This window comes from Hemitrygon akajei, chromosome 2 (assembly GCF_048418815.1).
Source record: "Hemitrygon akajei chromosome 2, sHemAka1.3, whole genome shotgun sequence".
Taxonomy (NCBI): domain Eukaryota; kingdom Metazoa; phylum Chordata; class Chondrichthyes; order Myliobatiformes; family Dasyatidae; genus Hemitrygon; species Hemitrygon akajei.
In genome coordinates, this window is record NC_133125.1 from 208227539 (window position 1) to 208241584 (window position 14046).

At 51.7% G+C, this 14046-nt stretch overlaps 1 protein-coding gene across 1 annotated transcript in view; it reads right to left on the reverse strand.

Moving 5' to 3' along the window:
- Positions 1–14046, reverse strand: part of LOC140722216 (uncharacterized) — a 140737-nt gene that overhangs the window by 50881 nt on the left and 75810 nt on the right. Inside the window, exons 14-15 of the mRNA XM_073037009.1 lie at positions 11278–11706; positions 11101–11196 (exon numbers count right to left, since the gene is read on the reverse strand). Of these exons, the coding sequence (XP_072893110.1) occupies positions 11101–11196; positions 11278–11706 (525 nt within the window). The remainder of the gene's footprint in view (positions 1–11100; positions 11197–11277; positions 11707–14046) is intronic.

Consider the following 14046-nt stretch of genomic DNA (forward strand, 5'->3'; position numbering starts at 1 on the left):
AAATGGCTTCTCTGTAATGCTGTAATGGGTTTCTGTGTCTGGTATGTTTGGGTTATGACTACCCAAAAGGGGGAAAATAACCAATGGAGAATTGTTATGCTATCTTGTATGTGTAAGCTGAGCGGGAGTTCACCGTCTTTTTCGGGAGGAGAGCGAGGAGGACAGACATGTGAGGAGTGGATAGCGGTTCCAGAGTGACGGATACTGGAAGTTGGCGGTTCGGACGGTGGCCGAAGGCTCGGAAGGTCGTTGTTGATGGAACTGGAGGCGTGAGCTCCGATGTATTAAAATATTATGTGTACAAACTGATAAATTTATTTATTTGGCTCCTTTAGATTACGGTATCTGTTTCTACTAACCCATCACTAAGAGATAACTATAAAGTTGCATTTATTTACTCCCTTTTGGGGTGTATTGCCTGGTATTTGTATTGCGAGCATGTACTGGGGGGGGGGGGGACATTACTCCGTATTTACACTGAAGTATTGCACTATTGGCCGAGCGACGGCGGTTCACCCTAGGTGAACGGGGGCCAACTGGGGAAACGGAGGCTACGTTTGTGGGGTTTCTCATCTGGGTTTGAATTTCTCACATACGGGGTAATTCGCCCCGGTTTAAACGAGGGGAGATGGATTCGGATAAGACTGAACTCTGGTGTGAGATCGAGGATGCACCAGTTACTCATGCCTGCGTATTAAGTGGGGTGGACATGCGTACCTCGGATGAAGTGTTAATTCAATGTTTGAGTATGGTCAGAGCTATCGGTAAAGTCGAAATCGTAGACAGAAAGACTGGTAAAATGGGGGATTTAGGTGATGTGTTAGCGTGGATTGGTGCTGACATCTCAGCGGTGGGATTGCCACCGTCTCTCGGTGACCTCAGTGACGCAGGGCCGTGAGGCGTGCACATTGTCACAGAGGAAAGGTTTGACGGGTCTGTTAGGACACCAGAGGAGTTGCCAGCAGCTGGAGGCGGAGATTTTCGAGAGCAGGTCCCGTCGTTTTTGAAGGATGAAGGAAGGGAATAATCAGATTTGGAAAATCTAATTAGTCCCCCTCTCCCACGGAAGGGGGAGGGTTCGGAGTTGGCGTCAGCCATTAACTCCTTGATGAACAAGACGGCGGGGTCCCACCGCGTGAGGGGACTGGCAGAGAGGCCCCTCCTGAAGGGACGGACAGCACAGAGGCCCGGGAGAGGCCGAGGTCCCACGAGACGATGTGTGTGTGTTATAACTGTGGGAAAGAGGGGCACTTTAGGCAGGAATGTGACCAGCTGGGAGCCCCTCGGTGGGAGACTCCAGGGGTGTCCCAGCAGGAAGGGGGGTCAGGAAACTTAGAGGAAACCCAGTGAGGGAACGGCCTGGAAAACACGTTCCCAGCAATGTGCCACGGGCCCCCTGAGAGGAGTAGACCCTATGCCAGAAGGATTGGTGGGGCCCCGATCCAGCGTGTCAATCCGGTTAGAGGGAATAGATGCAAAAGCCATACTCGACACGAGGTCACAGGTCACGCTATGGTACCGTTCATTCTATGATCGGTATTTGTCGCATTTACCCTTGACGCTCTTCAGTGCCCTGGAAATTTGGGGTATCAGTGCAGGTGATTGCCCATACGATGGTTATTTGTCCATGAGGCTGGAGTTCCTCGAGGCCGAGGTGGGAGTGTCTGAGGCTCATGAGGCCTTGCTACTGGTTTGTCCAGACCCAGTTGTGACTGGAGGTGCATCAATTCTGGTAGGGACCAACACCCCTATTGTGCGGAGACTCCTGGGGGCCTGCAAGGAGAAAGCGGGTGAGGACTTTTTGGAGACCCTGTCAGTGCACCCAGTGTTTCAAGCTGCATTTAAGGAGGCGTGTGGTCGCACTGGGCGGGACACAGCATTGGAAAGAGGAACTGTATGGTGTGCTCAGTCGAAGCCCAGGGTGGTATGGCCCAGTGAAGTAGCGAGAGTGATGGGGATCCCCAGGTACTCCAGAGTGCCTGAGGGTGAAGCCTTTTTAGTGAACACCCCGGAAGATCTCGAGGGGGAATCGAGATTCCCGGCGGGGGAGCTGGTGAGACCCGAGCTGCAGAAGCTCTCGGTGGTATGGGCACGCCGGGAGCTGGTGAGACCTTGAGCTGCAAAACCTCCCGGTGGTACGGGCACGCCGGGAGCTGGTGAGACCCGAGCTGCAGAAGCTCTCGGTGGTACGGGCACGCCGGGAGCTGGTGAGACCTTGAGCTGCAAAACCTCCCGGTGGTACGGGCACGCCGGGAGCTGGTGAGACCCGAGCTGCAGAAGCTCTCGGTGGTACAGGCACGCCGGGTGGTGGTGAGACCCGAGCTGCAGAAGCTCTCGGTGGTACGGGCACACCGGGTGGTGGTGAGACCCGAGCTGCAGAAGCTCTCGGTGGTACGGGCACACCGGGAGCTGGTGAGACCCGAGCTGCAGAAGCTCCCGGTGGTACAGGCACGCCGGGTGGTGGTGAGACCCGAGCTGCAGAAGCTCTCGGTGGTACGGGCACGCCGGGTGGTGGTGAGACCCGAGCTGCAGAAGCTCTCGGTGGTACGGGCACGCCGGGTGGTGGTGAGACCCGAGCTGCAGAAGCTCTCGGTGGTACGGGCACGCCGGGTGGTGGTGAGACCCGAGCTGCAGAAGCTCTCGGTGGTACGGGCACGCCGGGTGGTGGTGAGACCCGAGCTGCAGAAGCTCTCGGTGGTACGGGCACACCGGGAGCTGGTGAGACCCGAGCTGCAGAAGCTCCCGGTGGTACGGGCACACCGGGTGGTGGTGAGACCTTGAGCTGCAAAACCTCCCGGTGGTACGGGCACGCCGGGAGCTGGTGAGACCCGAGCTGCAGAAGCTCTCGGTGGTACAGGCACGCCGGGTGGTGGTGAGACCCGAGCTGCAGAAGCTCTCGGTGGTACGGGCACGCCGGGTGGTGGTGAGACCCGAGCTGCAGAAGCTCTCGGTGGTACAGGCACGCCGGGTGGTGGTGAGACCCGAGCTGCAGAAGCTCTCGGTGGTACGGGCACACCGGGTGGTGGTGAGACCCGAGCTGCAGAAGCTCTCGGTGGTACGGGCACACCGGGAGCTGGTGAGACCCGAGCTGCAGAAGCTCCCGGTGGTACGGGCACACCGGGTGGTGGTGAGACCCGAGCTGCAGAAGCTCTCGGTGGTACGGGCACACCGGGAGCTGGTGAGACCCGAGCTGCAGAAGCTCCCGGTGGTACGGGCACGCCGGGAGCTGGTGAACATCAGGAACAACGTGCAACAGGAGGTCACTTTTAAACGAGGGATGCCCCTGGCGCATTTGTTCCCAGTGTCGGTGATGTATAGTGCCCCCGTGAGGCTCACTGGGGGAGGGTAATTGGAAAACAGGGATAAGTTGACCGCGGGGGCGTTTAACTTTGGGGCCTCGCCTGTGCCGGAGAGTTGGAAGCGGAGGATGGTGGAGAAGATGTTGATGCTGAAAGATGTTTTTTCCCTAGACGAGTTTGACGTGGGCTGTTCCAGGAGCACTCGCCACACCATCCGGGTGACTGAAGACACCCCGTTCTGAGAAAGGTCGCGGTGACTGACCCCTGCTGACGTGGATGATGTACGGCAGTATTTATGTAAGTTGTAGGAAGCTGGGATAATTTTGGAGTCCCGCAGCCCTTATGCGTCCCTGATAATCGTGGCCAGGAAAAAAAATGGGAAGATTCGTATGTGTATGGACTATAGGACCCTAAATAGGCGCACCATCCCTGACCAGTATACGGTCCCCAGGTTCGAAGACGCGCTGGCCTGTCTGAGTGGGGCGAAGTGGTTCAGTGTGTTGGATTTGAGGAGTGGATATTATCAGATCCCGATGAGTGAGGCGGATAAGGAGAAGACGGCCTTTCTATGCCCTCTGGGGTTTTACCAGTTCGAAAGGATGCCCCAAGGCATATCGGAGACCCCTGCCACCTTCCAGAGGATCATGGAGAAGACTGTGGGGGATATGAACCTGCTTGATGTTCTGGTATATTTGGACGACCCGATAGTATTTGGATCCACCTTGGAAGAACACGAAGTGAGGCTACTGAAGGTGCTCAACCGGCTGACGGATGAAGGGTTAAAACAAGTGCCAGTTTGCCAGACGTCTGTTAGCTATGCTGGACATATAATCTCACGAAACGGGGTAGCTACAGACCCGAGTAAAATCGAAATGGTGACCACCTGGCCAAGACTGTGAGCGCTCTGTGCTCGTTTTTGGGGTTCTGTGGATACTACCAGAGATTCGTGAAGGGCTATGCCAAGGTGAGGCATCCCAAAAACCACCTTCTACGTGGCTACACCCGACCCCTGGGACAGAAAGAGAAAGGGAGAGGAGGACGGGAGGCTGGAGAATATTTGAACTCGGCAGAGCCCTTCGGACAGAGATGGGATGACCAATGTGAAGCAGTTGAAGGAGATGCTGACTCAGGCATTGGTTCTGGCTTTTGCGGACCCTGATTGCCCTATCTGCTACACACCGATGCCAGTCGGGAGGGTTTACGGGCCGTCTTGTATCAGGATCAGGGGGCTGGGCTGAGGCCGGTAGCATTTGTCACCCTCCGAGAGGAACTTCCCCACCCACAAGTTGGAGTTTCTGGCATTGAAATGGGCGGTAGTAGATAAACTGAGTGACTATCTCTACGGGGCCAAGTTTGAGATGCGGACGAACAACAACCCGCTCACCTACATCTTGACCTCGGTGAAACTGGACACCACCGGTCATCGTTGGTTGGCCGCCCTGTCTGCATATGATTTTAGCCTGAAGTATCGGCTGGGGAGCCGTAATGTCGATGCAGATGCTTTGTCTCAACAGAGGCATGAGGACCTGGAGGGGGACGAGGAGCGGGAGAGCATTCCTACACCAAGGGTGAAGGCCATGTGTCAGTTTGCTATCACCGTGCAGGCCGAGGAAAAGGAGAGGCCAGATCGAGCAGTGGACCCATTGGGGGTGTCCGATGACGTCCTACCCCTAGTTTACTGTGACATGACTGCTCTGAAAACCCCGCAGCTGCCAGAGTTGAGTCCTGGGGAAGTTGCAGCTGCTCAGCGAGATGACCCTGGCATTGGCACTATTTGGGACGCAGTTGAGAAGGGGGACGTGGCCCGGGTGGAGAAGACACAACACGGCTCAGTGTTTCTGTTACTGAGAGAGTGGCCTCGGTTGAGGTTAAAATCATCCCCGGACCGACCTTGGCATTGGCAGCTGGTCCTGCCTGGGAAGTATCGGAGGGTTGTGATGACTCTGGACACTTGGGGGTGGAGAAGACCAATGAGTTGCTCAAGGACCGGTTTTATTGGCCCCGAATGAGGTCAGAGGTCGACGAGTATTGCAAGTCCTGCATACGTTGCATAAGCCAGAAGACACTGCCCGGGCAGGCTGCTCCTTTGTCAACTTGCAGAGTGCGGGGCCTTTGGACCTGGTGTGTATGGATTTCCTGGCCATAGAACCCGATGCCAGCAACACGGCGAATGTCTTAGTCATCACGGACCACTACACCAGGTATGCTCAAGCATTCCCCACCAAGGATCAGAGGGCAATTACAGTGGCAAGAGTGCTATGGGAGAAGTATTTTGTGCATTATGGCCTTCCTCGGCGGATACATAGTGACCAGGGATGGGATTTCGAGAGTAAGCTCATCTATGAGTTACTGGGCATGCTGGGGATTGAGAAATCGGGCACCACGCCCTATCACCTGCAGGGCGACCCCCAGCCAGAAATGTTTAATCGGACCCTGCTAGACATGCTCAGGACTCTGGAGATCAGCAAAAAGAGCCGATGGAGTCAACATATTGGACATCTGGTTCACTGTTACAACTGTACACGCAATGACGCTACTGGGTACTCGCCCTATTATCTGATGTTCAGGCGCGAGGCAGGGTTGCCCATTGACCTCTGTTTCGGGACTGCCGCGGATGAAGTGTCACTGAAGCCTTACTTGAAGTATGTGGCTGATACGCAGAAGGAGCTGCAAAGGGCTTATGAGTTGGCTGGGGAGGCGGCCGCCAAGCAGAATCGGGGATATAAGAAGAGGTATGGCCAGAAAGTGAAGTTCTCCCAACTCCTGCTGGGAGACTGAGTCCTCACAAGGAATTTGGGATTGCCTGGGAAGCACAAGCTGGCTGATCGCTGGTCAGGCACATCCTCTATGGTGGAGAGTCAGTTGCCCAACTTACCGGTTTTCCGAGTGTGGCCCGAGGATGGGAATGGGCCCATCAAGATTCTCCATCGGAATCACCTGTTGACTCTGGGGCAAGATGTACTGGTAGAGCGGGAGCCCGAGGTGCCGACTGCACCTCGTACCAAGACTTCACGTCCACGCAAGGTGAAGGAAGAGCCCACTCCGGGAGAGTCGGGCCCGGGCCCAGGCCCAGTCCCTGTGAGGGACACTGACTCGGAGAATGATGACTCGGATGATTGGTACATGCTGACATTCGCTGATGCCCCCATGGTGGAGGAGGAGACTCCTGGCCCTTCCGCCACTGGGTTAGAGGGGGTAAGGGGGGGGCTAGTGGTGGGCTGTCGGGAGTACCACAGGGTGTTGGCGGGGAGGATGTGGGGCCTAAGCAAGAGATGGAGGGTTCCGAGGTGCTGAGGTGTTTGGGTGACCGCTCGCAGGAGGGTTCACCTCATAGTTTCCCCGAGTCTTCTGTAGTGTCCGAGGTGGAGGAGTTAGAAGAGGGAGTGCGTAGGTCTCAGAGAAGTAGGCATCTCCCAGATAGGTTGGCCTATGTAGCACCTGGGGAACAGGGTGTGATCTCCACTGTTTTGGGGAGTTATGTCACTGCTTTCTGCACCTGGGTTGGGCTTTGTGTTTTGCAGGAAGGGTTGGCAAATTATCTGAGCGTCATGAGGGCATGAGGAAATTTGGTAAGGGGAGAATGTAGGGCTCTCAGTACCAGTAACTGTGGTGTTAACTGTTCAGGCTAACAAAATGGCTTCTCTGTAATGCTGTAATGGGTTTCTGTGTCTGGTGTGTTTGGGGGAAAATAACCAATGGTGAATTGTTATGCTATCTTGAATGTGTAAGCTGAGTGGGAGTTCGCTGTCTTTTTCGGGAGGAGAGCGAGGAGGACGGACGTGTGAGAAGCGGACAGCGGTTCCAGAGCAACGGATACTGGATGTCGGCGGTTCGGACGGTGGCCAAAGGCTTGGAAGGTCGTTGTGGATGGAACCGGAGGCGTAAGCTCCAATGTATTAAAATATTATGTGCACAAACTGATAAATTTATTTATCTGGCGCCTTTAGATGATCTGTTTCTACTAACCCATCACTAAGCGATAACTATAAAGTTGCATTTATTTACTCACTTTTGGGGTGTATTGCCTGGTATTTGTATTGCGAGTGTGTACTGGGGGGCATTACTCCATATTTACACTGAAGTATAGCCCTATTGGCGGGGTAACGGCGGTTCACCTTAGGCAAATGGGGGCCAACTGGGGGCATGGAGGCTACAATATATTGTGTCAGGAAACCTTCCTGAACATACCTAACTAACTACACCCCATCTAAACCCCTTGCTCTAGGGAGATGCCAACCAATATGGAGGAAATTAAAATCTGCCATCATGACAACCCTGTGATTACTGCACCGTTCCAGAATCTGTCTCCCTATCTGCTCCTCGACGTCCCTGTTGCTATTGGGTGGTCTATAAAATATCACCCAGTAGAGATATTGATCCCTTCCTGTTTCTAACTTCCAACCACAGAGACTCAATAGACAATCCTTCCATGACTTCGTCCTTTTCTGACACTATCTTTAATCAGCTGTGCCACACCCCACCTCTTTTGCCTCCGTCCCTGTTCTTTCTGAAATATATAAAGCCTGGCACTCTAAGTAGTCATTTTTTCCCCTGAGCTATCCAAGTCTCTGTAGTGGCCACAATGTCATAGCTCCAAGTACTGATCCACTCTCTAAACTCATCCGCTTTGTTCATGATACTCCTTGTATTAAAATAAACACATCTCAAACCATCAATCTGAGTGCATCCATTCTCTATCACCTATCTATCCTCCCTTTCACTCTGCCTGCCAGCTTTCTATATATGTGAGCCAACCGCCCCTTTCCCCGTCTCTTCAGTTCAGTTCTCACCCCTCCCCAGCAATTATAGTTTAAACTCTCCCCAATAGACTTAGCAAACATCCCTGCCAGGATATTGGTCCCCCTTAGATTCAAGTGCAACCCACCCTTTTTGTACAGGTCACATCTGCCCCAAAAGAGGACCCAATAATCCAGAAATCTGAATCCCTGCCTCCTGCTCCAATCTCTCAGCCACGCATTTATCCTTGACCTCACTCTATTCCTATTCTCACTGTTTTGAGGGAGCAATCCCAAGATAACTACCTTAGAGGTCCTGCTTCTCAGCTTCCTTCCCAACTCCCTGTAGATTGTTTTCAGGACCTCCTCCCTTTTCCTAGCTACGTCATTAGTACTAATATGTACCATGACCTCTGGCTGTTCACCTTCCCATTTCAGGATATCATGGACGTGATCTGAAACATCCCAGACCCTGGCAACTGGGAGGCAAACATCCATCAGTGTTTCTTTCCTGCATCTGTGGAATCGCCTGTCCGACCCACTAACTATAGAGTCCCCTATCACTGCTGCTGTCCTTTTCCTTTCCCTACCCTTCTGAGCCACAGGGCCAGACTCTGAGCCAGAGGCGCGGCCACTGTTGCTTTCCTCCAGGTAGGCTCCCCCCGCCCCCAGTAGTACTTATCGTTAAGGGGTACAGCCATTGGGGTACTCTCTAATATCTGACTCTTGCCTTTCCCTCTCCTGACTGTTACCCACTTATCTGTCTTTGGAGGTCCTGGTGTGACGACTTGCCTATAGCTCCTCTCTATCACCTCCTGACTTTCCCTGACCAGACGAAGGTTATCGAGCTGCATCTCCAGTTCCCTAATCCAGTCCCTAAGGAGCTGCAGCTCGATGCTCCTGGCACAGATGTGGCCATCTGGGAGGCCGGGAGTCTCCCGAACATCCCAATCTGACACCCAGTGCAGAACACCAGCCTCGCAGACATACTTCCTGTTCCTATTCTTTACCAGTAACTTGCCTCGACCTGTTATCACTGAAGCCCCGTTGAGCCAAAGCCTACTCTGACTCCTGTTCTGTAAAGCATTCTTCTTTTAAAGTTCTTCCCTCTGGTCTAATTCACTGACATCCACGCACCTACGCAGTCGTACTTCAATCAAACCACTGCACGAGGAAATCTGCAGATGCTGGAAATTCAAACAACACACACAAAATGCTGGTGGAACACAGCAGGCCAGGCAGCATCTATAGTGAGAAGCACAGTCGACGTTTCAGGTCGAGACCCTTCATCAGGATCTAACGGAGAAAAGAGATTGTAAGAGATTTGAAAGTGGGAGGGGGAGGGGGAGACCTGAAATGAGAGGAGAAGACTGGAGAGGGAGGGATGAAGCTAGAGCTGGGAAGTTAATTGGCAAAAGGGATACAGAGCTGGAGAAGTGGGGGGGTATCATAGGACGGAAGACCTTGGAAGAAAGAAAGGAGGAGGGGAGCACCAGAGGACGATGGAGAACAGGCAAGGAGTAATTGTGAGAGGGAAAGAGAGAGAACAAAAAAATTAAAAATTAGGGATGGGGTAAGAAGGTGGGGGAGGGCATTAACGGAAGTTAGAGAAATCAATGTTCATGCCATCAGGTTGGAGGCTACCCAGACAGAATATAAGGTGTTGTTCCTCCAACCTGAGTGTGGCTTCATCTCAACAGTAGAGGAGGCCATGGGTAGACATATCAGAATGTCAATGGGGTGTGGAATTAAAATGTGTGGCCACTGGGATATCAACATATAATTCTCCATAACTTCTGCCATCTCCAACAGGATCCCATCACCAAGCACACCTTTCCCTCTCCTCCACTTTCTGCTTTCCGCAGGGATCGCTGCCTACGTGACTCCCTTATACGTTCGCGCCCCCCCCCCCCCCCCCCATCCCTTCCCACCGATCTCCCTCCTGGCACTTATCCTTGTAAGCGGAACAAGTGCTACACCTGCCCTTACACTTCCTCCCTCACCACCATTCAGGGCCCCAGACAGTCCTTCCAGGTGAGGCGACACTTCACCTGTGAGTCGGCTGGTGTGGTATACTGCATCCGGTGCTCCCAGTGTGGCCTTTTATATATTGGTGAGACCCGACGCAGACTGGGAGACCATTTCACTGAACACCTACACTCGGTCTGCCAGAGAAAGCAGGATCTCCCAGTGGCCACACATTTTAATTCCACATCCCATTCCTATTCTGATATGTCTATCCATGGCCTCCTCTACTATCAAGATGAAGCCATACTCAGGTTGGAGGAACAACACCTTATATACCGGCTGGGTAGCCTCCAACCTGATGGCATGAACATTGACTTCTCTAACTTCCGTTAATGCCCCCCTTTTCCCCATCCCTAACTTTTAATTTTTTATATTTTTTTGTTCTCTCTCTGTCCCTCTCACAATCTCTCCTTGCCTGTTCTCCATCTTTCTCTGGTGCTCCCCTTCTTTCTTCCAAGGCCTTCCGTCCTATGATACGCCCCCCTTCTCCAGTCTTGTATCCCTTTTGCCAATCATCTTTCCAGCTCTTAGCTTCATCCCTCCCCCTCCGGTCTACTCCTATCATTTCGGGTCTCCCCCTCCCACTTTCAAATCTCTTACTATCTCTTTTTTCCGTTCGTCCTGACGAAAGCTCTCAGCCTGAAACGTCGACTGTACTTCTTCCTGTAGATGCTGCCTGGCCTGCTGTGTTCCACCAGCAATTTTTGTGTGTTGTTTGAAGAAAAAAACGCTCTCCTTTTAAATTCTTCCTGCCGAGGAAATATATATTTAGAATTTTTTCAGCAGCCTGCAGGACGTTGCTGAGGTTTTGAAGTAGTCATCAGGGTTAATTACAGGAAGCAATTAGCCATTCAACCAACATGCCCTTGGGATGTCACTGAAATTGTCGTGCTCACAGGGAGAACGTGCAAACTCCACGCAGACAGCACCAGAGGTTATGACTGAACCCAGGGCACTGGAGCTGCGGTACTCTGCTTTTTGCATTAAAGAAACAAAACTACACAACAATACTGGAAATAATGTTCAGGAAGCCTCACCCGAACTCCAGAAATCTTCTCTTTCTGTTCCTTCTCCATTTTCTCTAGGTCTGATTTCCTTTTTGTGAGAGAGTCCAAGGAAGATTTAACCCGATCCTGAGATTTAAAGAGTTAATGGATTAGACAAAAAAAAACCGACTCAACATAAACAGACGATCGAAAGCGGGTTATTCTTACCTTGTAAACTTCAATGGCTTCTTCAATCGGCAAGAAGTTGTGAGACTTGTGTTCCAGTGCATCTCTACAGATCACACAGATCAGTTTCCCGTCCGTCTCACAAAACAGCTTCAGTTCTTCCTCATGTTTCTCGCAGTGAAGTTTATTTTCCTTCTCTTTCGGGTTCAGGTTTAGTTTTCGAGCTTTCTCAGACAGATTTGCTAAAATCCGACTGGCCCTGAGGGTGCGGTCCGCAAACACCTCTCTACATTCCGGGCAGGAGTTTCTCTCCTCCCTTTCCCAACACTGTGTGACACATGAGCGGCAGAAGTTGTGTCCACACTCCAGTATAACCGGATCGGTGAAGAAATCCAGGCAGTTGGGACAAATTGCCTCCTCGGTCCAACTCTCGACCTGTCCTTTCGAAGCCATGGTAATTCCTGCTACGAGCTTCCGATCCCATGCAGTATTGCGATTGTTCCACTACGCGCGCTGCAGTCTTAGGGAACGAACATTGTTTTTGCAAGTGCTCAGTGGGAAGGAGTTACGGCCATTTCCACATCAGGGTGGGATCAGAAACACGTTAAACAGCCGGAGAGAATAGCATAGCTCGGTGTAACACAGGGCTGAAAGGCCTGTCCTGAAAAGAGAGACAGACAGATGATGTTCCAGTTGAAGGATCTCGACCCGAATTTTCGGCTGTCCATTTCCTTCCACAGATGCTGCCTGACCCGCTGAGTCCCTTAGCATCTCCGTAATTTACCTGTCCATTCAATTCTCTCTCTCTCTCTCTCTCTCTCTCTCTCTCTCTCGCTTCTCCATTATTTACCTATCCATTCATCAGTGTCTGTGTCAGGAATGGACAGGAGGAGGAGTATAGGAAACTGATACAGGACTTTGTGATATGGTGCAACTCAAACTACCTGCGTCTCAATATCACCAAGACCAAGGAGATGGTGGTGGACTTTAGGAGATCTAGGCCTCATATGGAGCCAGTGATCATTAATGGAGAATGTGTGGAGCAGGTTAAGACCTACAAGTATCTGGGAGTACAGTTAGACGAGAAGCTAGACTGGACTACCAACACAGATGCCTTGTGCAGGAAGGCACAGAGTCGACTGTACTTCCTTAGAAGGTTGGCGTCATTCAATGTCTGTAGTGAGATGCTGAAGATGTTCTATAGGTCAGTTGTGGAGAGCGCCCTCTTCTTTGTGGTGGCGTGTTGGGGAGGAAGCATTAAGAAGAGGGACGCCTCACGTCTTAATAAGCTGGTAAGGAAGGCGGGCTCTGTCGTGGGCAAAGTACTGGAGAGTTTAACATCGGTAGCTGAGCGAAGGGCGCTGAGTAGGCTACGGTCAATTATGGAAAACTCTGAACATCCTCTACATAGCACCATCCAGAGACAGAGAAGCAGTTTCAGCGACAGGTTACTATCGATGCAATGCTCCTCAGACAGGATGAAGAGGTCAATACTCCCCAATGCCATTAGGCTTTACAATTCAACCGCCAGGACTTAAGAACTTTTTAAAAGCTATTATTAATGCTTTTTGAGATAGTGATTTAGATGCATATCATATTTTTCACTGAGTTAAGTATTGTATGTAATTAGTTTTGCTACAACAAGTGTATGGGACATTGGAAAAAAAAGTTGAATTTCCCCATGGGGATGAATAAAGTATCTATCTATCTATCTATCTCTCTCTTCATTCATTTATTCAGATCGAGGACTAAAGAGAGTCAGACTAGCAGGTAGTGCTATAAAATTGGGGATGTGGGGAGGATGTTGTGTTGTGAGGAGAGAGATGCAGGGCGATGGCCGACATGTGGCTTTAGGGGAAAGTGCAGGACTTAAAATTATCTGAGACAGGGTAGGAAAAAAATCAAATTTTCAGCGGAGTCTGATTTTCACCGCCCTTCCTGTGAAGAAGCGTTCTGGCTTTTCCCCCATGATTGTCTCGGTTCCAATGGAAGGTCTTGTTTCCCTCACACTGGGCACTGCCCACAAGTTAAATTATTTTCTAGAAATAAAAGTTATTCATAATAAAATATTCACAAGAATATTGTAAACTGTTTCCTATCTTTACCTAAGAATTTGCATAGTTATTGCATTACGCAGCTTTCTATTTCATTCATCAAAACCAATTGGGCTGCAGTAACTCATGTGGCCTCCAGGGGTCGTTCACAGCTGCATTAATTGAGGGGATTCCTCTCCCAACCCGGCCACTCTCTGTCCAGTAGCGGAAAACCTTAATGGCTTCAGAGCGTCCCTCACCACGTACTCCTGCAGCCTGGAACGTGCCAGTCAACAGCATTCCTTTATGGATATCCTGATGACCAACAAATTTAGGACAGACCAAACGGCGTCATTCACTGAGCTGATAATCTCTCAGCAGCGTTATTGTCCGTTTTCCTGTACGTACCTGAGAGTTCCTCCAGACCAGCACCTTTAACAAGTCCATCAGGAAGTGGTCAGCACCGAACTTGCTGCACACAGTGTCCTCTGTCACGCAGCTGCTCGGGATGAACCATGACAGAGGCCCCGCATCTTTCTCCACATCCTCTTCCCAAACCCACAGTCGACAAAGTGGTGAGTGACCGTCCTTTCCTTAGTGCTGTCATCTCGGGCAGCGCGTTATTGTCAGGGTCCGGTCCTGAATCCGCGTTCCGGGTCTCGATCCGGTCCGAGTGCTCCGGACTCCGGGTCCTGCAGTTGTCCCTCCCGTCACCCGTGATCTAGTTCGGACCCTCCTGGCTCAAGGAGGCACACCTGGAACCATTAAGCTGCAGGTG